This window comes from Thamnophis sirtalis, unplaced genomic scaffold, assembly GCF_051295495.1.
Source record: "Thamnophis sirtalis isolate CommonGarterSnake01/CBP01778 unplaced genomic scaffold, rThaSir2_p1.2 scaffold_5, whole genome shotgun sequence".
Lineage (NCBI taxonomy): Eukaryota > Metazoa > Chordata > Lepidosauria > Squamata > Natricidae > Thamnophis > Thamnophis sirtalis.
The window spans coordinates 132,757,465-132,784,176 of NW_028261385.1; the positions used below are offsets into that span (position 1 = coordinate 132,757,465).

Below are 26,712 nucleotides of genomic sequence, written 5' to 3' on the forward strand. Positions count from 1 at the left end.
CGAACTTGATCCTCCAAGGGGATCTCTCCAGTTTGCTCAGGGACGGAGCTCTTCCGCGGGGCGTCAGGTGAAGAAGTTGAGGAGCAAAAGCCGCGGGGGCGCCAACGGATGGCCTCGCCGCCGACCTCTCGCCCGTTTCTCCCCGCGTTGGGGGCTCATGTCTGGAGCGGGAGCACTGCGGAGACTTCTCCTCCTTGGCTACCGGAGGAGACGCGCCCGAGCTGGAAAGAGAGAGAGAGATGCGCCTCTGGCCTCGGGCGTGGCGCAAAGAGAGAGAGAGAGAGACGGGAAGCGGGCTGGCTGGCTGGCTGGCCCGCCCCACTGGAAAGCGCTGGCGCAGCCGCCGGGTCGGGAAAGAAGCACGTCCCGCCGCCTCTCACCGCGCCCTTCTGCGGGAAAAGGCCGCCCCCCCCCCCCTCGCCCTACCCTGCTCAGAATTGCGGGGTTAGTTTGTGAGGCGGGGCAGGACTAGCGCGTTGTGGAGAGCGCGCGATGGCGCCCCCCGAAGTTTGCCCGTGGTTAAAAACACGCGGTCCGTCTCGTGGGAACCCAGAGAATGGGGTTCATCGCCGCGCTCTCGGCGAGGTGAGAGAATCCCCTGCAAGCGCCCTGCGCTCGCCTCGTTTCCTTGAAAATCTCCGCGCGCCTCTTAGGCGGGAAAGAAGCACGGTGGGAAAAGCCCGGAGGTCCCGCGCCCTGCGGACAGAATGCTTTGAGGCAGGTGGAGGTTTGACGCGGAGGGTGGGGAAGAGCAAAAGCAATAGCAGTTAGACTTATATACCGCTTCATAGGGCTTTCAGCCCTCTCTAAGCGGCTTACAGAGTCAGCATATTGCCCCCAACAATCCGGGTCCTCATTTCACCCACCTCGGAAGGATGGAAGGCTGAGTCAACCTTGAGCCGGTGAGATTTGAACCGCTGAACTGTAGATAACAGTCAGCTGAAGTGGCCTGCAGTACTGCACCCTAACCACTGCGCCACCTTGGCTCTTAAGAGATTTTGAGTGGGGTTTCCCCCCCCCCCCCGTGTAGTTTTCAAGGATTTTTTTTAAAGTGGGTGCCTCGGTTGGAAGGTGAGAGGGACGTATTTAACTGCGAGGAACCCTGAACGTTTTTGCTGGGGAAAGCTGTCCCGGCATTGACTTTTTCCTTTAAGCTAGAAACAGGATGCGCGCATTTCCTTACTTCTGCACAGAAACGCACCACATTGATCACCCTCACTTCCTTAAAGCTAAGCATGATAGTAGCCAGCAAGATTTCTCCATTGGATCTGGGCTTTTGACCATTGACGGGACGAATGATGATTTGTTAATGAATTCTACTTGAAGGACCATTCAGTTGATCCGAAAATGGGTGAAATATTAAATAAACTATTGGAAAGGGCTGAATGTTTGCAAGAGCCTATTCAGCTGGAAAAGGTTATAAGCTAGACTAGAGGAGGAAATGGGCCCTGCCATCTGTAGTTGCCAGAGAGATTGATCTTTTTTTTTTCAGGAATGAAGGCAAGCACTCCCTGTGATAAATGAACAGACCTATTGAAAATTTGTCAAAAATGGTGAATGAAATAGAATGAGAGAGCTGGAGACACTCCTTGTTTACAGATCACAATGGAGGCAGGCAATTCGGTTCCACCACAAAACCGCGGAGTACAAAATCGCGCTTGACGAAAACATTGCGCTGTGATCGAAAAATGTAAAAATAAAGCGAAAACCTTACCCTAACCCCCCCAAACCTAACCCTAAACCTAACCCTTAACCTAACCCTAAATCTAACCCTAAACCTAACCGTTAACGTAACGCTAAACCTAACGCTAACCCTTAACCTAACGCTAAACGTAACCCTAACGCTCTAAACCTAACCCTAACCCTTAACCTAACCCTAACCCTAAACCTAACCCTTACATTTATGTGAATCGGCTTGCTTTAATTTTAATTTTATTTACATTTTTAATTTTTTTCGTCGCGCTGTGATGACGTCACAGGCGCGCTTTCGTCGAGCGTGATTTTGTCCTCCGCGGTTAAGACGGGTCACGGGCAATTCAGTCATTAAGCAAAGCAGTTGCAAAGTGAAACCACAACTGTGCTTACCCTCTTCCTTCAGCTATCCTTTGCTGAAGTATACAGATCTGCAAAGATCATAAATGGAAGGGCTGATCATAAAAGCTATTGTTGCTACCAATTTAAGATGCTTTCAAGATGGGATTAGTCAAATTAATGTAGGTTGAGACAAACAATGACTCCTACTTATAATAGCTGTACGTTTATCTGATGGGCAACATGAACAGGAGGTACTAGTGATTTCTTGTCCTTTGTGTAAGAGTCTGTTTAGTCATTCTAAAATAGGTTACAAGAGTTTATAGAGCTGTAACCTCAAGGGTCCCAGTCACCAGGACCCTCCTTGTATTAAAATTTACTACCATTTTAATATTTTTGCACCTCTCCACCAAGATGGCATTCTGGCATTCGTCCAAGGAAAACGCATACATAGGGACACACCAGCAAAATGACTGCCCCGGGCTGGGGGCAGGAGTTTTTGTTCTTTTATTCCCTCCCCCCCCCCCCCCCGGAGCTGTTTTATGAACTGAATTTTGTGGGTTCAGTTAAACAAGAATAATTCTGCTCGATTAGCCGCCTTTCAAGTGTTGCAATGGAGTTTTCATGTCCCTTACCGCCCGGATTGAGATGACAAAATTGCACTGGCTGAGAGCAGCATAGTTAATTTCATTCCACAGCAGCCTTGAAGTAGCAGCCAAACAATATATAGCAGTAGGTGATGAGATTCCCAGCAGTAAAGAAGGTCACCTATGCCAGTGGTCTCCAACCTTGGCAACTTTAAGACCTGTGGACTTCAACTTCCAGAGTTCCTCAGCCAGCAAAGCTGGCTGAGGAACTCTGGGAGTTGAAGTCCACAAGTCTTAAAGTTGCCAAGGTTGGAGACCACTGACTTATGCCATCTTCTTCCTGAGGGGGTTCTTGGTGCTCTCTGAGCTTGCTTGTTTCCTTGCAATTTTTATTCTGGTGTCTTGCCTGTCTGTGTGGGTGGAGGCGGTCTTAAGAGATTCTTTGGTTGGGCTGTTTACTGATGGCTCTTTGGCAGTTTCTTCTATTATATTTTCTTTCAGAATGGGAAGTGGTGGGGTTACTTTTCACTGCTTTTATTGAGAAATTTAAAAAGGGATGTTCCCAATTTTCTAACGATCAGGACAATGTTCAAGCACTATTTCTTAACTTATTTAACAGAGAATGTACAAAAAAAATCACAAAAAATGCTGTCTCAACAAAAGGATATATAATTGGTACCCTTCAGAGTGGTAGTCAGCAGGTTCTGACCAGTTCTGGAGAATCAGTAGTGGAAATTTGGAGTAGTTTGGAGAACTGGTAAATACCACCTCTGACTGGCCTTGCCCTCATTTATTCTCTGCCTCCCGAGTCCCAGCTGATCAGGAGGGAATGGGGATTTTGCAGTATCCTTCCCCTGGAGTGAGGAGGAAATGGAGATTTTACAGTATCCTTCCCCTGCCACGCCCACCAAGCCATGCCCACAGAACCGGTAGTAAAAAAAATTTAATCCCACCACTGGTACCCTCCCCTCAAAGTAATCACACAAGGAAATGGAGGGTGGTCTACTTCTTTACATATTTTCTTGAAAAGAAAAATGTCAAGAACAAAGGCACTGATTCTGTTTGCAAATTAAGACATGAACAATTAAGAAAGTTAATGTATTTTTCCCCATTATGGACAACCTATCTCCAAATGAGCTAAATTTTATTCAGAAGACTCCCTGAGAAGCACACCACTTACAATATAAACACTGGTTGCTTTAAAGAGATTTATTGAAATAGACAGAAACTGCTGCCAAGTATAGTCACAGAAAAATACTGTGTGTTCCTTCTTAGCAGTAATGCCTCACATACACTTTAATATCTGAAAGTAGCAAAATATTAGAAGTATAAAATCAGCTGTTATATTGCACAACAAAAATATAGTTTCATCAAATAATCAAAATGGGTGATGACAGCAACTTTTAAAAAGATTGCACTGGCAAAATGACTTATTCTCTAGGTTTTAAAATTTCAGTGAATTCAACTGAAAATACAAATATAGAGTCAGAAATGTAATGTAACAAACTACAATCCTTGTTATTTGTATTTTAGTTTACACATTTAAAATTAAATTGAATTTTATTGTCAGAATAAACATTCAAATGATTTCTATGAATACAAATAGCTACACTGACTTTAATACCTTATTTTGGTAATAATGTATGTTTTAGACATGCTTGATGCTAAAACTCTATTGGCTATCCAAGTGTTAATTGTGGATCTGGTGGGGAAACAGAATAACAGCTATGAGATTATTGGTATTTAATAGGATATAATCTTAGTAAAAAAATAACAGATAACTTGTGAAACCAAAGTTCTCTTCTTGTTTCATATAAAAACTGATACAGTACCAGCAAATGTTTCCAAGATAAAGAATGAGTAAATCTTTCATCTTTATTTTTTAATATAAAGATGAAACATAAAACACCGTCTGGCTTAGAAGGACCCATGGCGAATGTCTTTCACAGCTATGCCAAAGAAAAGACAAAAATAGAAACTTTGTAGAATCAACAATTGAAGAATGGAAGGAAGGAAATTTGAGTTCACAGCGCTCCTTGTCTTAAAATTCAGCATGAAGCCATACACAAAACAGTTTTTTGATCCATTCTTCCTTTGAAAATAATTACAAGCAAATGTAGATAAGGTTTGTTCCTAAAATATGGACATTGCTAAAATAAATTACATTTTTAACATTTTGCATTAGACTGCTCTAGAAATATTATTTTACTCCTGTTAATATTTTATTGATTTCAAGTGGCAGATGCAAATCATGGCAAAAGATGGAATAGAGAGACTACATTTAACAAATAAGACTGCTTGTTGATTTGTCTAGCTTTGCAAATATCTGAGAGTTCACCTCCCCTCCATGCTTTTTAAAATTACTTCTCTTCCTTCCTTCCTTCTTGAAAAAGTCATTAAATGGACCTTCATGGCCAATTTGCTCTCAAGACCTGAAATAGCTGCAGTTTCATGATATCTGTAAGCTTTTAAGAGTTTTATTCTCTTTCTACACATAGCTAATCCCTTCTTCCCTGCCTGGTGCATTACTGGTGCATCATTACAATTTAGCAAAACCATGATATAAATGGATATATCTCTTGACATTGTTCTCTTCAGACTGCATCTAGCAAACATATTTAAATAAGAGAAAAATAGAGGAAATGAATAATCAACTTTGGGTAAGAAATAAATTTGGATAGAATCGCAAGCCTTCTACAGAATCATCTCTGCAAAGCTGACCCATCTTTTCAGCTAACAGCAACCTGCAAAAAAGAGTAAAAGATGTTTGAATTATAATCAAGTCAATTAATTTATTAATTATAATTTCTTCTGTCATTAAAATCAGAATATGTGGAGAGGTTTTACCTTTCTTTGGCTAAAAGCACAGACATTCCTACAAGCTTTGCAAACTCTTCAGCGGTAAGAGATCCCTTCTCAGAAACCTAAGAGGGAAGAAAAGGTTTGGAGCTGAATAAATATTTGTACGTTACAATGCTTTTCTACCATCTTATCAGCTTTTGTCTATTATATAGTGAATATCTATTTTTCTACTATCCTTGATTCAACAGCTTTGCCATTCTGAGCAACTTCCACCTATTTTTTCATGCAAACGTTATATCAATAGTTCCCCAAAATAAACCTACTAGAAATAAGCACCACTGCTTTTAGAGATATAAGACAGTCTTGTTATGATTGTACCCGTAAGCCATAGATGACTGGTGGGAAATCAATCAATCCAAAAGCTAGTCTCCCACTAACCGAAGCCCTAGGAGTGGTTGATAAAATGAGGAGTAAGGCAATGAGAACTCCCATAATCCAGTGGTCCTTCTGAAGAAGATTGCATGCCTGTTGGCCACAGTGATACCAGCATGTTTACAAAGACAAGAATGAATCTTGCACATGAGTATGTAATTGCAATTATGAATAATACTGAAGCTGGCTTTGTAAACATTCCCAACAGGAGACATGGATACCACCTTTGAATGATTAAGGCTCACAAGTCATTAATGGCTTGCTTAGTAAAACTTAGTATTATATGAAAACACAGGATTCTAGTTCCATCTAACATCCACTCCCCATGTAAACATTATAATCTGATAATTTTTAATAACAGGTTAATAAGTTTATTATTCATTGTGTTGACTAGCTTGCTCTGGGCAAAGTCAGAATATTGCTTACATATGTCATGCTAAACTTGCTTAATCAAGCTAATATATTATCAGCCGCCCATCTTTTCCCAGATGGATTCGACTCTGAAGAACTTAACGTGACATGCAAACTGGCCTGTTCAATGGAACTCAAGACTATAAATTTAACAGGAAGAGCATGTTGTGGATTAAGGAAATGTGGAACATTTTTTAAGTTTATATGTTGGGCTTTCCCCATAGAGTTGTTGTCTGTGGGATTTACATGAGAAACACAATCCTTATCTGGCCTTGAGAAATCCCGAGAGTTCTGGGAAAACAATTCTCTCTTGTCCTCTTCCCCAAGAATGTGATGAGCCAATGTGATAATCCCATATCAGGAGTATCTTCTATGGGGAGGGAAAGGGCTCAGACTGAAGAGATCAGAATTGCAATGTTCTGATGCAAGCATCACCTCTTTTCTGTACAGGTAGTCCTCGATGTACAACAGTTCATTTAACGACTGAAGTTATAATAGCACAGAAAAAAATGACAATTTTTCACTTTTGACCACTGCAATAACCATGCAAAGGTCACATGATCAAAATTAGATGCTTGGCAACTAACTGATATTTATGACAGCTGCAATCTCCTGGGGTCATGTGATAATCTTTTGTGACCTTCCGACAAGCAAAGTCAGTGGGGAAGCCAGATTCACTTAACTATGTTACTAAGTTAACTGCAGTGATTCACTTAACAACTGTAGCAAGAAAAGTCATAAAATGTGGCCAAACTCACCTAACAAATGTCTCACTTAGCAACAGAAATTTTGGGTTCAATTGTGGTCATAAGTCAAAGACTACATATATGTGATGCAATGCAACATGAGCCCCCAAAAGGAATACACTTTGTGGCACAAAGCAGTACTATTTATCAGAGAGAGATTCTATCAGCTCATATACAATCAAGTTCTTGGCAGAAGAAGGGGTAACAAAGGGGTAATAACATTTGATAAATATCTAGCTTATCTTCAATCCATGTGAAACAACTATCCCTTTTTTCACATACTCCCAGAAACAGGAAACCTTTTGAAGCTAGGCCTATGCCCCTAAACTTTGGGTCAATTACCAGGCTTTTCCTGCTTTGCAATTTAATTTAACAAATTCATTTATTATTTTAAAAAGTAAGGGAGAAACAAAAACGTCTAATGTTTAAAAACAGGGTTTAGAATTAATTTTAAAATTTTCCAAACAAGTATTTCCATGATGAATAGTCTAGATGGAAACAAGGGTTACACATTGTTTGTATTTGCAGTATAAGAAACCTGTTTCAATAAAGATAGGAAATAATATATGCAGATAGAGGGGGATCTGTCAACATTAAAGTTAAATATATTGAGCCGAAAGCAGATAGATGTCTTTTCTCCTGGCAGATTTAAATGTGTGGGTCTCTACGGATGTGTGCTTAACAAAAGATAATAGGCGAAAGGAAGAAGCCCATCTAGATGCCAGGCTAGGCAATAACCATATGACTGTTCCCTTAAAATACATACTGTCTCTAAAGCAGAAGCCACCATTTCTTCTTCGTTATGTGATAGGAGTTCAATTACCATAACGCCACTGTCGAATATACGTAACCTAAATCCCAAAAAGAAAAACACAAATCTGAACTCTAATCTGTCACCAAAGAGTTGGGCTACCACAAATATGATGTCCAATGCTAATAGCAGTAGCACTTAAGACTTATACAACGCTTAGCAGTGCTTTACAGCCCTCTCTAAGTGGTTTTCAGTGTCAGCGTATAGCTCCCAACAATCTGGGTCCTCATTTTACCGACCTCGGAAGGATGGAAAGCTGAGTCAACCTTGAACCCCGTCAGGATCAAACTGCTGGCAGTGAGCAGAGGTAGCCTACAATACTGCCTTCTATAACCACTATGCCACCACAGCTCTTCTCTGCTTTGGTACACTCTTACTTCCTTTGCGCTTAAAAGGATACAATGAAGTAGAATACTTCCAGATGAGGATTTAGAGGCAGAGGTCCCATCAGTTCTATGGCTTCAGTTACACAATAGGTTCAACCTGGATACCAAATTAACCTGTCTTCTTGGTTTAAATAGAACTGTAAGATGATTCCACATTAATACAATTGATCAAGTTTAGCATGTTGCATAAAGGCAGTGCCCAAGTTTGTAACTGAACTTGTATGAACACAGCTTACAGTTAGTTGCTGTACATATCCTGATGCCCGCTGAGCTCCTTTCTTGCAAATGGGCAGTGCCCCTACTAGATTTTTTTTTCCTTTGCTGTGCTTTTTCTCATATCTCCATCACCCATGGTTTCCTCAAGTTCCTGTTTTCCTACCATGGGTTATTTTGGCTTGCTTTCTTTAGCCATTTTAATTAGTCTTCCCCAAACTCCTCCTGTTTCCTCATTGTATGCAGCCTGCTTTGATCTGAAGAACATTGAAGGTTTTTCCCAGACCTCCTCATCTCTTAGGTCCTTCTTCACAATTCCACACTTCCTCTTTCCTGTTCCTGTAATATTGTTTTTTTTATTTATCCACCTTTCCAATGTCTTTTCCACACTGCACATCTGTAACATCGCCATGACTTGCACACTCTGCTTGATTTACAACCTATGTGTAAGCTTTTGTCTCAATCCAAATGTCACATAACTCTTTCCTCGTGCATTTACATTGTTAATGGCGAAGTTCTCTATTTTTAAAAAAAACAAAAACCTATAAAACTATTCATTTTAAACATCTCACTCGTACAATTATTGGTCTATGAAATATTAGTCCTCTTGAACTGGAGGACTACAGTTCTATTTGGAAGGTGTGGTGTGTGTGTGTGTAAATAAATAAATAAAAATAAAAATTTCCATTTAGTAGGATAAGTAGCTGTATGTTTGGCAAAGAAATCAAATCAAATCTCTTTGTGGTATTTCCATTCCATTAGTCTGAAACACAGTTGCTGATTTTTAAAAATCATCTTTATTCCTGTGTCTTTAATAGCCTGACAAATAAATTTCTGTTAGCAAAGCTTTTTCTACATATGGGGACAAAGTGATAATAACTTGGTATAACTTGATTGCAAATGTCAGAGTACTGTGAAAGACATTACAGGGCAGATGAAGAACTGAAACGTTTAGTCCAGTATGATTTCTACACTCCATAAATGCAAGAGAAAGCAGCATGCCCAACCTTATGAGAATGATATCTGACTGTAATATGGGCATTTTCATATGATGAGAAAACTCCACCCATAGATTTGGGTTTTGCTTTTTCTTTTTTGCCACTTCCTAATTCTGAATCCCGTTTTTCTCCACATAGGTTTTATAAGGATCTGAAAAACACATAAATAAAGGTTCTATGTGCACATCTGGAGATCCTGAACAAAGGGCAGGATGTAAATCTAACAAACAAGTAAATAGAGCCATAGTGGCACAGTGGTTAGAATGCAGTATTGCAGGTTATTTCTGCCCACTGCAAGCAGTTCAATCCTGAACAGCTCAAGGTTGACTCAGCCTTCCATCTGTCCAAGGTCAGGACCCAGATTGTTGGGGGCTATATGCTGACTCTGTAAACTGCTTAAAGAGGGCTTTAAAGCACTATGAAGCAGTGTATAAGTCTGTTATTGCTAAATACAAGGAAGGGAAAGGACTGGGCCCCATTCCACCCTTTGAGAGGTTTCCCCTGCACCCCTTTAGAATTTGAAGACTTCTTACCTTAGAGGTAACTTTAGCGATTCCAACATCTTACAAGCATTTACTAGATCTTCAGGGGAAAGCAACTAATGAGAAAACATACATAAGCTTAATCTTATACAGTAATAATCACACTTCTATATTTAGGATATCCCTACAAGGCTTTTGCATGCCTTTATGAGATTTAAAGAGCAATTAAGGGACAATGATTACAACTGAGTAATGTTGACATATAAACCCCATTCTTTCTTTAAAAAATGTGAGTGTGTGACACTTAAAGAATGGGATATAGCATACATTCATACTAGCTGAAGACTTTTGGAATGCTTCACTGTCATTCTTTAACATGATGTGTTGGATTAGATAACCTACAGTCCTACAGTCTTTAGTATCAGCCAGCTGTGATAATAGGCATTAAAAACTGATGCAGTTGGTTAGCAGCAGATCGAGGAAGCCTGTCCTACCTTGTTCTCCATGTCACTAAGCCTCTGGAAAGAACAGTGGAAGGCAGAATTTGCCACCATCTACTTCTTTATTTCAAACATTCTAGCCTCAAAATGCATAATAGATGGAATTCATCTCCCTTCCGTCACATCTGGCAATTCCACAGCAAGATGCTGGCAATGGAACTTCCCTTGGGTCTCCCGCTAGCTGATCTGTAGCAGAAAACCTTGCAGATATTCTAGTTTCTACTAAAGTTCTGTGAGATGTTTACATCTTCTAACCAGGTTTGTGCACATCCTTTAGCTATTTTACTCTATCAACAGTCCTAGGTTCTCAAAGCAGCAGTGTGTGTATAATGCAAACACAGACACACGTTAACAATTGGCAGACCCACCTTTTCCTGGCTTTCATTTTACAAAACTGAGCTATTTTTTAGCCATAGGATCCTCCTTATACTTTAACATGTGTTTACCTGTTTCCTAATAATAATCCTAGTAAGTTCAATGGAATTCCATTTCAGGTAAATTTGAACAGAGTGGTAGCCTTAAAAATGGCAATCTACACACTTGTTTACATTCTACTGATTTCTAATGCATTGCCAGATGACGTATCGTGCTAAGACAATCTTTATGCCGTTCACCAATAGCAAAAATAATGGTTAAGTTCCAGTATCTGCCATCAGCAATTACTCCAGAAAAGTTCCTTGGCATATTTAGTGAAGCTCAAATAGTTTCGTTGAAGTGGAGAAGACAATGCATTCCTTACCTCTAGGCCACGAGCACGATTCACCAGACAATAAACTTCTGTGAGGGACATTATTCCTCCCCGTTCCTGTTGATTTAAGAATAGCTCTTAAAATACAAATTCTGCTATCTCAAAGCAAATCTGGCAATCTGACAATATCAATATTTCCAGAGAGGGGACTGGAAAATTAAAAATGGTGCTGAAGTTAGAACCCGAGCAGATGTAGCTTCACAGCAGCAACATATCTGGTGCCAAAACCAACAGGTGCAGGACAGTGGTACAGAACATTCAACAGAGGCATAAATGTGTCAAATCCTTCCAGTCATTTTTTGCTAGTGGTACTTAACGTTGCCAAAAATATACCTCAAATCAACACTCTCTTTCTATCACCAGTAGAGATACGAAAGACTGATGGTGATAAGAATCCTTTTTGAAAATAGCCCACATTGAACAGTATAGCGCAGTCAAACATCAGCACAGGATATGTTTTATGACATTTTGAATTATGCCATAAACTGTTTTATAGTACCATATTTTTCGGAGTATAAGATGCACTGGAGTATAAGACACACCGGAGTATAAGACACACCAAGATTTTGAAGAAGCAAATTTTAAAAAAAGTTTTTGCATTCTGCAGACCTCACAAAAACGGGCCCATTTGTTTTCAAAAAAAGGGCATGAATAGACTAGGAAGCTTGTAGAGTGCTCCGGGGGGGGGGGCTCAAAAATGAGCCAAAAATGGCCTGTTTTTTCCCCCCAAAAGGGGGAATACATAGCCTTTCGGGGGCTTATAGAGTGCTCCTGGAGGCTGGGGCAAAATTGAGCAATACACGGCCCGTTTTTCACTCATTTCTGTCCTCCCCAGCCCCCAGGAGCACTCTGAAAGCCTCCTAAAGGCTATGCATGGCCATTTTGGTGAAGGGGGCAGGGTTTTGGGAGGCAAAAAAATGCTGTATTCAGTGTATAAGATGCACCCAGATTTTCAGCTCTTTTTTGAGGGGAAAAAGTACATCTTATACTCTGAAAAATACAGTAATTTTTATGTCATAAAATGTTCATAAAATTTGCCAAATTTCAATTTTATGGGAGTCATAGATCCTGGATTTTGGACGCGTTTTCCAAGTTAGCTCATTTGAGGCAATTTGGTGCAAAACATTTTGCCCTATGGTGCACCATTTCACCTTGTTAAAGATTATAGGAATCGAGTTTTAGTAATATGTAGATGTAAAGCAAAAAAAATAGAAACATGATCTATTTTTATATTGAAATGCCTCTGAATTGAATTGAATTGCATTATTTTATTTGCCATGCATTCAAATATCTCTCCTCTTAGCATGCATGGATGTCGATAACTACATTTCGTGTCCTACGATCATCTTTCAGAATGTGTCTTTATTCTATGGCATCCAAATTTAACATTTATGCTACAATAGATTTTAAAGAGCACTTCTGTACCTGACACAAATTCCTTGTATGTCGAATCACACTAGCCCAAATAAAGTTCAGTTCCATTCAATTCAATATTCTGTATGATGTTCAAGATGAAGAAATCTCTCTTGGATACTTTTGGTGTTCTCTTTAAACAACATCCAAACTATCAAACGTTTTATTTTTCATGTATTTTGCTGAGTTTTAGCTTCTACCTGCCTGGTTTTAATTTTTTTAAATTCTACTCTTTGTGCTATCTTTAAAGTGTCATTCTCAGTGATTTGCTTATCTTTACCGTAAGTCGGCTTTTTTTCCTGGGCCTGATCCTGGTTTTTTTCTCCCCACTCCCACCCTCTCATAGAATGGAGAAATTGCCTAAATAAAAAATCTCTTTTGTAGTTGTTTTTCAGTGCAGAGCTTTTAGTTTCGAGTTTCGAGTTTAATAAAATTTGTATGCTGCCCACTCCCATTGGGACTCTGGGCGGCTCACAAGAAGACAAAAGAAACATTTAAAATTTAAGAATAAAAAATACAATTAAAAGTCCACATCATCCATTCCATCTGGGGCTGGATATCAATCAACAGCCCCAGGCCTGCCGGAACAGCCAGGTCTTGACGGCAGAGTGGTAAGGGTCAGTGTTCCCCCAAAAGTGCTCACCCCAAATTGAGAAGCTCAGTTCTATGGTCTTAAATAGTTGGCTTGCAGATGCTGCTTGAAATTGAAACGATTTTAATTATTTTCACACCTTGTTTTTTGTTTGCCTCCTAAATGGCTCAGGGTTGGGAGCCAGGAGCGCCACCAGGCAAACAGCTGGTCCTAGCATATTCCTTTCCGATTGTGTGCATGCATCCTATCTTGTAATGCCTTTTCCTCAAATGAGTGTAAATACAAACATTACTTCTCTTCTTGTTAATTATTCCAGCATTGCGATGAACATCCCAAAGGACGCAGGAGTGGGGAAAAAGGAAAGCTGAAGGAAAATTGGAAGCGTGGTCAGTCAAGTGGTGTTCCACTTAATGACCATATCACTGAGTGACCAAGTTGTTAATCTCAATTGTGGTGACTAAATGAGGACTGCGTATTTTAATGGATGTATTTATAAACAGTTCTGATTTTATAAAGCAGTATATTTACTTCATTAGGTATGCTATTAATTTTTTTCTCTATTATAAGAAAGGAAAACAGAATTATAGTGGAGGAACTGAGATCCGTAGATTCAGGATGATGTATGAATAATGTATAAAATAAAGACTCCCTTAGTATCAAATATGTTAACTTATTTTTTTTTTTTACAACAGTTCAGTAGTGATTTTCCAAGATTTCCTTTTTCAAACTCTATATCTAGATGACAACCTCAGTATTTCCTAATGTTCTTTGATCTGTGTACTAAGTAGATTTGACTTCCTTGGCCTTCTAAGTTTGGCTAAAGTCACAATGTGCTGGTATATAAGGCTGCACATTAAAAAAAACAAAAACGACAGTTAAGTACTTTACCTCTAAAGGTGCCTGTAAAATTCCAGCTAATTGTTTTGCCAGTTGCATATGGTAATGAGTGCCAGATCCATGGGTTTCCCGGGTAACTGGATTGGCAATGCCCATGCTCAACAAGTAGGATTTGAATCTTATTGTCTAAAAAAAATGACAAATTAAAATTGAGAATATCAGATTCTTTATCAAACAATAAATAATTAAGACTATGTGAACTTGGAAGATCCTAATACACACACAAAAAAAAGAGGGAAAATTCAAAACAAAAGAATGATGTCCCCATACAGAAGAATAATAAAAGGAAGGAAGGAAGGAAGGAAGGAAGGAAGGAAGGAAGGAAGGAAGGAAGGAAGGAAAAAGAAACCATCTCACATGGTCATGATGTACACCTGGCATATTTGAAAAAAATGTAGCAGGGTCCCATCATTATTTTGTCACTTACTTTCTGATAAACAAATTTGAGGAAGTTTACTAATCCACAGTGGATTGGTAGATTTTCCATGAGGATATTCTATTTTGAGAAGCTTCCCTTAATGATATGGGAATCTCAGCTTGGGATGGCAGGAAAGAGATTTCAACTCAAGGGTAAGATAAAGTATAGAAATGGAATGAAATGGAATTTTCTTAAGTCCCCACTTGTAATAGTCCATGCAACCATATTGTGGACCACATGGCACTCCACTACATTGACTCTATTTACATAACACTAATCTTGTTTACCTTAACACTTGTTTACCACTATTCACTGAAAAAAATATCACACTGACCTAATTTACTGGAAAAGGAGGTGTTTTATAACTTAGAATGATGAAAGAATCATAATTTAGCAGATTATTAGCTGACCTCATCTTCAGTGATGTCACCCTGCTTTTCTCTAATCTTGCTAGCAATTGATTTGGACAATTCCACCATTTCCTTTGCCTATAAGACAAAATGAAACATAAAATCATGATGAGACACAACCTTGCTCCTTCATTGTGAGATCACTCTTCATGGAACAAGTCTGAGTTGCTGAACTGTTCAGCAGGCCAAAGCTAGGAAAGAGAATTCTTAGATTAGGTTTGGCTGGCATTTCCCTTCCTTCACAATCCAGTTAGGCGTCATTGAGTTGGAGTCAATTGTGGCTCACTGTATAGACAAATATCTACCATCTAGACATACTGTCAATAATTTTTCACTTTATTTATTTAGTTAATATGATAATAACTTCACAAGTAATCATTAAGTTATGACAATTCAAATAATGCACAGTATATGTATAGTCTGTGCATGTATGTATAGATATATATAGATATATGTATAGATATAGAATGATACAAGTTATACTTCTATATAGTCAAGTCCCAGAACCTCCCTCCCCTATTTTATTCTATTGAATAAAATTAGTTTCTCCAGTCCACAGTTAATCAGCACGCTTATTAATAAAGTGGAGGTATTACCTTTTCCATCAGCTTGCTGAGGTCTTCAAAAGCCTGAAATAATAAATTGATTTAGTAATACATAATTTCTTCCTATTGCAATAAAATGCAATTGCACCACACCTGTAATGTAACCATTAACTTTCCTCCCAAATTTTAAAAAAAACCAATCTGTTGCCATTTTTGGAGTTCAAGTATCAATAATTCTAATACATAAATAATTATATACATGATTCTGCTTTGTAATCTAAATGGATTTATTTCTGACTAGAAGAGCATACTAGAGACTTAGCTTTAAAAAGCCTATTTTCTAGCAACTCATTTTCAACATGGATTGAAAGTAGAATATTCTCATTTGACCTGTAATCATACATAATTTTACAAGCTGAAAGTAAATTAACACTAGGAAAATCTGGAAGAATTTAATAGGGCATGGTGCTATGTAGGTTTTTTTTTTACATAGATATTTGCAAAACTCACCATTCTAATTAAAATTGCATATTTACCCTTGCTCTCAACAACATAAACAAATTTCTTACGCAACAATAAAAGAAAAAAAATCTATGTCAACAGACAGTGTGTTTTAAATAATCCTTCTACCAAGTGATTCAGGCTTTACAAAGAAAAATGTTTATACACCTGAAAGGAACTTCCTGAGACAAATAACTAACAGAATCACTTAAAAAAATACGAATAGCTAACAGATGCAGGAAGTCTATTCTAAAATTCAGGGCACCTGTTTTAAAACTAAATGATCTGAAATTAGCATTACTTCACAATGGTTTCCCTCAGCAGACATCCATTCCTTGTATCCTCCCATAAACAGAGGAGGAAAGAGACAGCAGAGTTACATGTGGCTCATGGTCATATAAAAAATGCAATATTGGTATATTTTTGTAGTTCTGCTAAAAGAGTCTCCTTTGCGCTGGCAGTTCACAAGCTGAACAGTAGTGAGGAGATGACCATTTCTTGTAAAGATTTGTAGAAAATTAGGCAGAGAGCGACACACCCATGAATAGAGCTGCAGGATGTTTAACTTAATTCAACTTGGCATCTACCAGCTACAGAAAGCCTTTTGTTTGCCTTCATCTCTGTATGGCCAGGAAATGGATTTCAATTGTATTTGCTTTCATTTTATCACCTGAATCAGAGACTTGGCAGAAGCTGGGATAAGTAATGGGAGCTCACTCCGTTATGCAGCGCTAGGGATCTGAACTACTGAACTGCCAACCTTCTGATCAACAAGCTCAGCATCTTAGCCACTGAGCCATCACATCCCTAGAGGGTCAAAACATATGATTAAAAGTGGCTTATATTAGAAATGACCAGGGTATGCGCTGAACTAGGATTCTCAGTTCAGACAAAAGAAGAGGCTATGGTTTAACAAAAGCAACAATAAACAGTTTCCCCTCTTGAATGAGCAAGTGTGAGCAAGGGGTTAGTTGTGGTTTTTGCTTATGTGTTCAGCCATAGTTTGGCCTACACTAAAGGGAACATCTGCATTTTAACCGAATAAAGAATATAATCCACACTGAACAAAACATGTACATAATCCTGAATCGTAACTAGAAATATATCCAATAAAGATTTCCCAGCGATAACTATTTTCCACAAAAGATTTATTCTCCCCAAATTGAACATCCAAAAATAAGATAACCAAAAGTACAGAAGAAAAAAGAGAAAAAAGGTACACATTAAAAAAAAAACTTTTCACAATAGGAAATCCTCAGGTTTATAGAATTCTCTATTTCCATTCTTTTTGCGTGCCCCAAATAGGGTTTTCCTAACCTTGACAAAACATTTGTTATTGGGACAGGTCCCCTTCTCCAAAAGATGAATGCAATTTGGTCCACTTAAAATCATAAAGTATAAATGATTACAGTTATACTAGTTTTGAAGAAAATTACTTGCCTCAGAAATATTTTTATCCATCTCTTTTCTTCTTTCTTCTAGTTTCCTCTCAATGCCAACAATTCCAGCAGCTCTTATTCTTCCACCCTGAATAACATACGATAAACAAATTATAATGAAAAAGAAATACAAGGAAAGATGCAAGAAACACTCATAGCTGCATTCAGAAGCAGTATTACACAGTGACTTGCTTTTGTATCCAACAAAAAGCTGCTTTGAAGAAGGCAGAAAAAAATTAACAGTATTTTGCTGACACGAAAGAAAATAATATTAACAGTTCCCTAGTTTGTTTTCCCTTCTTTCTGCCTTCTTTATCTTGTATCTGTGAACTAGGTAGGGTGCAAAAATATAGGAAAAGAAAAGTGCTCACCTCAGTAATATTAGAGAAAATAAACCAACAAATCAAGTTTGCTACATGGTGATTTGTTACTTATAAATAAATAATTAAATCAATACAATTGTTTTTGCTCTAAGGCAAGAGTGTCAAACTCGCATCATCACGACATATCGGGACTTTTTTCCCCTTCGCTAAACCGGGCATGGGCATGGGCAGTGCATGATGCCTTCGGCCCGCGGGCTGTGAGTTCGACAGCTCTGCTCTAGGGGAAAACATGGTTTCTTTCCAGGTTCTGAGGTGAGTTGGCTGAAAGAGAGGGAATGGCCCAAAGTCATGTAACTAGCTTCCAAGGGGGGACTTGAACTCATGGTCTCCTGCTTTCTAGCCTGATGCCTTAACCACTAGACTATACTGGCTCTTTGAGCAATAAATGAATACAGTGAATGTTTAGAGGCTGTGGACTTGTCACCTCCCATTCATTATCCAATGCAGATTAGATGTCTTCCCTTTAATGTCAAAGGGGGTTAATTGCATGTGTACATTATTGATATAAACTGCATAAACTATATTTTAAAGTTCAGGAAATCACTGTTAAGAAAAAGCACAAATTGCTGTGTTCAGAGATAAAGGTAAATTCTTGGTAGTTAAAAAGGGGAGCCATATTTCCCTGTTTCCTTGTAGCTGTGCTAGAGAAAGAAAGAGGAACTGGTGAGGTTAAGGTTCACATGTTCATGTAGGTACACGTGAAACCTTGATTTAAGAGAACACCTGGGGAAAATGGATGACTATCATTCCTGATTTGTTTGTTAAATTAAAATGATTATTAGGGTAATCCATTATGCAATTTTGTAAAGTGACAGAAATACAGTGGAGATTTGTCTGTTGTATTTAAAGCCTGCTAAACCAAGTTTCATTGTAATCATAATTCACTAAATAAAGTCAGGATATCATTTCCTAAAAATTTTTTCAGCATACCAAATTATACTGGCATTCTAAATTATTATATTTTCCCATTTACCTAATAAAAGTTATCACCTATAAAATGAAATAAAGATCCAGTTATATATTTTATACTTTGTGTTTTCCCCAAAATAAGACAATTTTTTTCTTTTGCCTCACGAAATATGGCCTTGGGCTTATTATAGGGGGAGGGCTTATTGTTTTGCAAACTGGCTCCCGGAGAGCCGGGCACAGCTTCAGGGGCGAAGCAGCTGAGGTGACCACGCTCACAAGCAACTGCCTGGCAAACCCCCTCTCCAGCCGGGCAGAGCGCCATTCACTGACCTAGAGGGTATCCCTAAGGCGCCAATGCACGGGGGCTTATATTCGGCGGTAGGCTTATATTTTTGCCCACATGAAAAATGTGGAAAGGCGTTAGTTTCAGGACAGGTCATATTTTCAGGGAAACAAGGTATTTTGAAAGAGGTTCACTTGCAATTATATTGTATTAATCCAATGTAGTTGCTTGACAACACATCAAATCCTATGCTCCCAGGCAGCCTCTTCCACTTTGATGTTTTCTCTATCATCATGTGTTAAATATCATTCTTACTTAGAAATCAGGTATCCAAACATTAGAAACTGCATACATACCTGTGAAGCCTTATCAACATCTATGGTTTGAGAAGCTGGCATGTTCTCCCATCTGCGCTGAGACATTTCTTCCGTAAGCCTCCTGAAGAACTACGTGGCAATAATTTCCAAAAATGAACAATCGCAAAAGGCAGCTTTACTCAGAACAGCTTACATCCTGCAATTAAACCCGCTAACACCATCAAACATCAACATCTACCTATCTCAGGACTTTGGAAAAAAACTTGATAGGTGAATAAAAACATCAAATCCAGTCTGAACAATCTGGCTTACTGCACGACAAATGATTATAATAATATTCTTGGAATTCTGTATGATAGATTTCCTTTTCTCTCCTTAAAAGAGTCTATTAACTACACTAAAATTATTTCTGTTATTTTTATATAACAGTAATTTAGAAAGCATGCCTACCTCAATCTGGCCATGTTCTTTGAAAGAAAGCTTGACATATGAGTATTTACTAGTCTGGAATGGACCAGGATCCTTATTGGAACCTACTGGATGAAGATGTACAACTATTTTGGCACTAAAGATACAAAACAAAACAAAAAACAAAAAAAAGAGAAAGGGAGAAAATGTATTTTTGTTGTTAAAGAATAAATTCCTAAAATCAAAAAGCATTATTTTAAAATTTTCATTCAGATTAACTTTCATTTAAAACAAGTCAAAAAAATAAGTGGGGAAACAAAAAGTTTCCACAAGCTTTAAATCATTTTGCATTTTTAAACATCAGTTAAACATTCTACACTTTGAATAGATTTACTGGAACATTTGGGACAAACATTTGGTCAAAATAAGGCACAAATGAACTTCTGAAATTATGCCAATTGTCAGATGGCATCAAGTATAAAGTTCCTGTAAAATAGTTATAAGGTTGATAGGAGACAAATATTTAATTTACATCCTGTCTTGAGTTCAAAGGTCAAGGTGACATATTCTTTCCACTTTTCCCTACAATATCCCTGTTCTGGCGGGGAAAATGGCTGAATAGCTATTAGCATTGGAAGATACAACAATGGCCAAAAAATCTTTAATGCCTTTTGAAGATTTTTTTTTGATGATATTTTACCTTTTTCCTATCCCCGCTGCTTGCTCTTCAATGAAGATAATTTGGGAAAGAGGAACAGCCATACAGCATTCCTGCAATAAGACACAAAGGTAAAGCAAAGATGTATTTGGTGGAACACAGTATTTCTTCTAATAAACTGTAAATAGCTAACACTGATCCCACAACAGGATCTGTCATCAAATATACATTAAATTACATGGTATCATTATGCAAAAATATTAATCAATAGCATAAAACTAATATCCAGTAAAATCTTATTATTTTTTCCTTGGCATTTTTAAAGAAAGCTTATAAGAACCCATTTGTATAAACGGGTTCTTATAAGAACCCAAAGAACATCTGTAAGCTCTATCTTCTTATTTTCTTCCATATTGCCTGAGAAATTGGGGAGTGTGGATCTCAGATGATCTAGAAAGCAACACATTGGGAAAAACATACTCTAGCAGATTCTTCCTCTTTTTATTTGTTCATCGGATGTCTTGTGATATTCAGTAGCAATACTGACATATTTTACAGGTAGTCCTCGACTTACAATAGTTCATTTAGTGATCGTTCAAAGTTACAACAGCATTGAAAAAAGTGACTTATGATGGTTTTTCACACTGATAATCGTTGCAATTTCCCTATGGCCAGGTGATCAAAATTGAGGCACTTGGCAACTGACTCATATTTATGGTTGTAGTGTCCCAGTGTTATGTGATCACTTTTTGTGACTTTCTGACAAGCAAAGTCAATGGCAAAGCCAGATTCACTCAACAACCATATTACTAAGTTATCAACTACAGTGATTCACTTAACAACTGGAACATGAAAGAACGTAACATGGGGCAAAATTCACATAACAAATGTTTCACTTAGCAACAGAAATTTTGTGCTCAATTCTGGTCATAAGTCAAGGACAATCTGTACTTATAGACATCCTGAAATGTTCTTCACAGATTAAAGGGTGATCTTAAAAGCACAGTGAAGATATAAAAGTAGTAAATATATAATCTGTTAATTGAAGTTAAAAAGCCCTTCAATAAATAAATTATAAGAGAATATGAACGTATTGTTGCTACTACCTGCTGCAATGCAGAGTAAGACCCATTGAACTCATTGGGTTTACAACTGAGTAGTCCTGAATAAGATGGAACGGCAAATTATATGGCAAACATCTGGGATGTGGTAATAGCAATAGCATACACAGAAGAAAAAAACATTTGATTTCTGATTTCTATTTATCTATTTGTTGAAGAGGACAATAGGCAACAATACATTTATAAATGTAATCACTATCCAATAACATGGAAAAAAGGATAGAAGCTTAAATAATAAATAGAGGAGCACTTGCTGACTGGTCTAGAGCATAGGAGAGAATAATCAAGATTATGAACAAATCCTGAAAATGATCCAGTCATATATCAGGATGATCTTTGGTGTATGCTGGCTTATTAGGCCCAATTTGTTTTGTAGTAATTCTCACTTGGATAGATGTAAGGAGCTATAATCCTAAAAGATAACAGTATCCTTAAACCTGGTTGGAGTTAGAAACTTTCTAATAATGGGAAAACCTCTTTTGGACATTCAAAAAACAAACTGAGATTCCTTTACCAGATTTCTTTGGAAGGTAGTGTTACTATTAATTGAGAACTTTAATAATAAAAAGCAACAGGTTATTTTTAAAAAGTAACTCTTACTAATTGATCACAGGACTTTTTGGGCACAGCTATTTCAACAGCTTAGACAAAGTTCTTAGAATACAAGTTATAAATTTACAATATTTTATTAATTATTAATATATTTTGAAATGTTCATTGAATTCTCAGTAACAAGGCTGATAACTAGGTCAAATAACTAAATAAATTATTAGGCATATGCATTTTTTTGTACTCAAATTCAGTTTACAACTGCATGCAGGTAGTCAGAAGAAAGTATGAAATTATTTGCTTCCCAGTAAACATAGGGAATGGAATCCAAAGTTACTCATGCAGATTCTATTCACTCTGCATATTTCAAAAATTATTTGTTAGAAAAATGTCCTCTCTTTCATTCAAGAGCTCAAGGTGGGGAGCATGGTAGCTCACGAAGTCATTCGTAAGCCCACTTTCGAATCCTGATTGCTGCTGCATGGCGGGGTAAGCTCCCATCATTCGCTCCAGTTCCTGCCCACCTAGCAGTTTAAAATCGAACAATCATGATAGGTCCCATTTTGGTGGGCACATTAACAGAGATATGAAAAGGAGCCCCAATCAGATGTTCCCAGGCAAAAGTCATGACCCCGGCTAATCTTTTCAACCAACATGAATACAAGTGCGAAGAGCTAAAGGTGGCATACAGAGGGCTCCCTCTTCCCATGTTTTCTCACAGTAGCAACCCTTTGTGGTAAGAGAGATTGACTGGCTCACAGTCTGTGAGCTTCTGGAGCTGAGAATGGTCTCCCAACACTAGTTCAATCATCACACCAACTCTTTATTATTTTACCATTTTCCCCCTGAAATCCCTCCAACATTTCATCTACTGTGGTGGGTTCAGGGACCCTCCAGAGACAATGGTGAGAATGCACAGGAACTGTAAGAAAGGAATTACTCCCCTTCATTCCATAAACAGGAACCAATTCACAGAAATAAATGACTTAGGTCACAGAAGTTATACAATAATATGGCTTCTCCAAATTTTGCATGGAATTCCTGAACTAATAATCCTTAGCAATATTGATCTAAACAATCTTCTTGGGGATAAGCAAATATGGCCTTTTGGAGGCTTTTGTACTCTTTAGTCCTTGAGCTATGAAGGACCAAGACCTAACTCTCCTCTCAGTGGCTTCTGTACCTACCAAGCAATTGAAGCAGAATCTCCCAATAGAATCTGATGTAAACCAATAGTAAAAACTACTGGTCTTTTGGGGAATGGCTGGCCGTAGGCTGGTCTTTCATTGCTAGAACTGTTTTTGGTTTTCTGGTCCTAATCCCTCAGACAAGAGCTTGTATGTACGATAACCCACAGCTGTTTGGAGAACTTGTTGAATGGTCCAAATAAATCACACTCACTAAATTTTGAGTTTTCTCTGCTTGCCATAAAACTTTTTTTTAATTTAACAAAATGAAGAATATGAAGTTGAACATAAAGACATACAATTATCAATCAAACTTTATAATATATTACGGGAAAGTTAAATATACTAGAATAAATCTACTTACATGATTTTTCTGATCTCTCCAGATCAGTCTGTGTGTACTAAGGAGCAATACTCCAGTTTCAAACTTCAACTAGAGAAAAAAAGAGTAGATTTTAAGATATTAAGAAATTTTGCTTCCTTCAATATGTTATTTTTTGTAGAATCATACATGTTGTATTAGGAAAATATTTTATGAACATATTGTGTTTGATTAATCAAAATTTCAAAATTAGACTGTAATTTAAAGATGTGCATCCATTTTCATAGGAAAAACAATAAAGTGCAAGGCGACAAATTTTTAAAAAATCAATAGAAAATGTCATGCAAGAATTCAAGATGTAAAGAGCTAATAAAAATTATAACTAAGCCTTTGTTTTGTAGCAGACTTATGCAAGAGAAATATTTGCTTGTCGCCAAAACTAAGTCATTTTAATTAATGTTGTATGTCTTCCTCAAGGTATTTTCTTAACTATTTCTATCTACCTATCTATAGGACCCCCTTAGTTAAAAATATATGAGTTCACATATTACACTAGCCTGTCTTATGATTCCTTTATTTATTTAATTTGGTTAGCTTGAATCCAATTACTGTGCCTTATTAATGTATCATATACGATCCCAATTGTAGAGTTTTTTAATTGAATGGCCCAGTAGGATCATTCAAACCCACTATTTAACTTTCCTTCCTTCCAGAAACTTGAAAAAGGCTTGAAAAATGTAAGCGGCTAGAATGAAAAACCAACTGTATTCCAATGAAACTCCATGAACTAAGCCAAGCATTGCTGAAGTGAAAGTTTAATCTGAGACTACATGAATTTCTAAGGATGCCCATCACCAAGGCAATGTAGATATGTACAGAAAAGAACTCTGAGCAATAACTGCTACAAACAATATTTTTTTACTTCCTTTTTAAGACATGGTCACCGTTAACCGTAAGGAAAATAATTAAGTAGCAGATGTGAAGACACTGCTACTGGATTGATTCACATTTGTGATAAGCCATATTCTGTTTCATTATGATTTATTAATATACCACAAGTTTGTGTTCATAGACCATTGATTGCAAAATATAGTAGTTGGGTTCACAGAAGACAAAGTGAAGGAGGGAATATTTCTTTTAAACAGAGAATGCTTTAATGCTTTATCATGTATCATGCAAGAACAAAGTTATATTCAAAACTATTAATTCTACCCATTAAAATTTGGTAGGCAAGCTGAGTATTGAAAGTTTCTCAACCAAGCCTTTTATCTTTAAGGGTTTGGATTTTTTTCCTCCTTTTTGCTGGTAAACGGTGAAGGAATCTATGGTAAACACATGAGAAATTACAATTACAGACTCCACTACAGATTACAGACAGGAATCTTAACTAGGCTGCAGAAAGAACAATTGCAACCAGCCTGCCTTCCAGAGAGGATCTTGGATGTTGGATGGGTGAGAAAGAGGGCTGAGCAGATATCTACAGACTCTTCACAACCTAGATATAAACTGTTTCAAATCCTCCCCTTGGGAGGCACTATAGGGCATTGCATGCCCAAACAACTAGACATAGGCCAGTTTTTTCTTTTGTGCTTTCACACTGATGAACTCCTAATTTTCAGTGTTGTCTAATGTCTGTGTATATTTAGTCATATAGTATGGCTGCAATATTATTTATCCTTCATCTTCTTTACTACCCCACCTTATTGGGATTTTGAATATGATTCTATTGTTTTGTATGTACATTCTGAGCTTCTACACCAGAGACAAACTCCTTGTATGTCTAATTACACCTGGCCAAATAAAGTAATCAGTTCAGTTCAAATAGGAAACAATAGCAACTGCCCTATAAGATAGATTTGGGGACATTTACATTCCCACATTTTAACACTGTAATTTCATTATGTTTTCATTGTATTTGCACACCGTTTTAGATGTCTATGCCTAAGAGATGGACTATAATACTTAAAACAACTTCACATATGAGAGGCAACACGGCAGCCAAACGAGATGCACAAAATTACTAACAGATTGGGCACTCTACAGCTTTCCATATATATATATATATGGAGACATGGAGAATTGGACTTGAGTATAATTGCCACTTTTGAGTAACGAATAAAGAAGGCAAAGCTAATTAAAACAAAAGGAAAAGGACATTCGAGGAACCGGATCTACCATACGCATGATTCGCTGGGGCCTGAAATCCAGGATGGAAGTGGATTCCCGTTTAGGCGACTCCCCGTCTCTCAGTAGCGCACCCGCGGCTTTCTCCGGTCGAAGAACGACCTGGTGGGCTCCTCAATCCCCATTCCCCTCTTTGCTAGGCTGCCTTTAGGAGAGGCCGGGGCCCCTCCGCCCTCCCCGCCGGCTTCCCTCCCTCCTGGCGCAGCTTCCACCAGCCGCCCTGACCTTTTCCTCCCCATCGTACAGGCGGACCCCGCGCTGCTGCGTGACGAGGTTCTCGTGGATCTCCAAGAGGCCAGTAGCCCAGGCGAAGCGATCCATGGAACCTCCGCCGCGCACGAACGCTCCCCTTTCCCGGCAATACAGACGGCTGGCCCCGCCCATGGCGCCTCCCCCTTCGGGTGAGTCCTCGTGGTGACGAGAATGACGGCGGAATGTCATCACCGGAGGCAGGCCTTATAGGCATCGTTTAACACAGTGTTTCTCAACCTTGTCAACTTGAAGATGTCTGGACTTCAACTCCCAGAATTCCCCAGCCAGCGAATGCTGGCTGGGGAATTCTGGGAGTTGAAGTCCAGACATCTTCAAGTTGACAAGGTTGAGAAACACTGGTTTAACAGGACAGGACGACAGTTGGAAGGGACCATGGAGGTCTTCTAGTCCCTAGGTCACCAACCGGCGGTCCGCGAGAAAATTTTGGTGGTCCGCGGCGCACCCGGGCGAATGGAGATTTGCTCCATATTCCAGAGCAGCGGTCCCCAAACTTGGTCCCCAAACTTGGCAACTTTAAGACTTGTGGACTTCAACTCCCAGAATTCTCCAGCCAGCTATACTGGCTGGAGAATTCTGGGAGTTGAAGTCCACAAGTCTTAAAGTTGCCAAGTTTGAAGAGATGCCAGAGCTTCGCTTTCGGGGGCTCACCCGCGCTTCCCCAAGCGCGGAGGAGCGCCTTGAGCACAACTTCCGCGAGAAGTATGGGCGTGAGAGGAGAGTGGGGAGGCTGAGGCCGCTCCGACCATGCAATGACAG

At 38.5% G+C, this 26,712-nt stretch overlaps 1 protein-coding gene across 3 annotated transcripts; it reads right to left on the bottom strand.

Moving 5' to 3' along the window:
- Window positions 1–3,812: 3,812 nt before the first annotated feature.
- Window positions 3,813–26,045, bottom strand: VPS36 (vacuolar protein sorting 36 homolog). 3 transcript variants are annotated; one of them, XM_087716936.1, is made up of 14 exons: window positions 25,909–26,045; window positions 23,542–23,610; window positions 20,363–20,433; window positions 19,705–19,819; window positions 19,294–19,383; window positions 17,364–17,450; window positions 15,474–15,506; window positions 14,878–14,955; window positions 14,041–14,175; window positions 11,139–11,204; window positions 9,951–10,015; window positions 7,776–7,860; window positions 5,466–5,542; window positions 3,813–5,362 (listed from the first exon to the last, which is right to left on the bottom strand). In XM_087716936.1, the coding sequence occupies exons 1-14, from the start codon at window positions 26,002–26,004 to the stop codon at window positions 5,269–5,271; spliced, it is 1,161 nt and encodes a 386-aa protein (XP_087573062.1). In that variant the 5' UTR covers window positions 26,005–26,045; the 3' UTR covers window positions 3,813–5,268. The 3 variants fall into 3 exon arrangements, with proteins under 3 accessions (XP_087573062.1, XP_087573064.1, XP_087573063.1); XM_087716938.1 differs by lacking the exon at window positions 25,909–26,045 and adding an exon at window positions 25,680–25,855; XM_087716937.1 differs by lacking the exon at window positions 25,909–26,045 and adding an exon at window positions 25,675–25,855.
- Window positions 26,046–26,712: the final 667 nt, after the last annotated feature.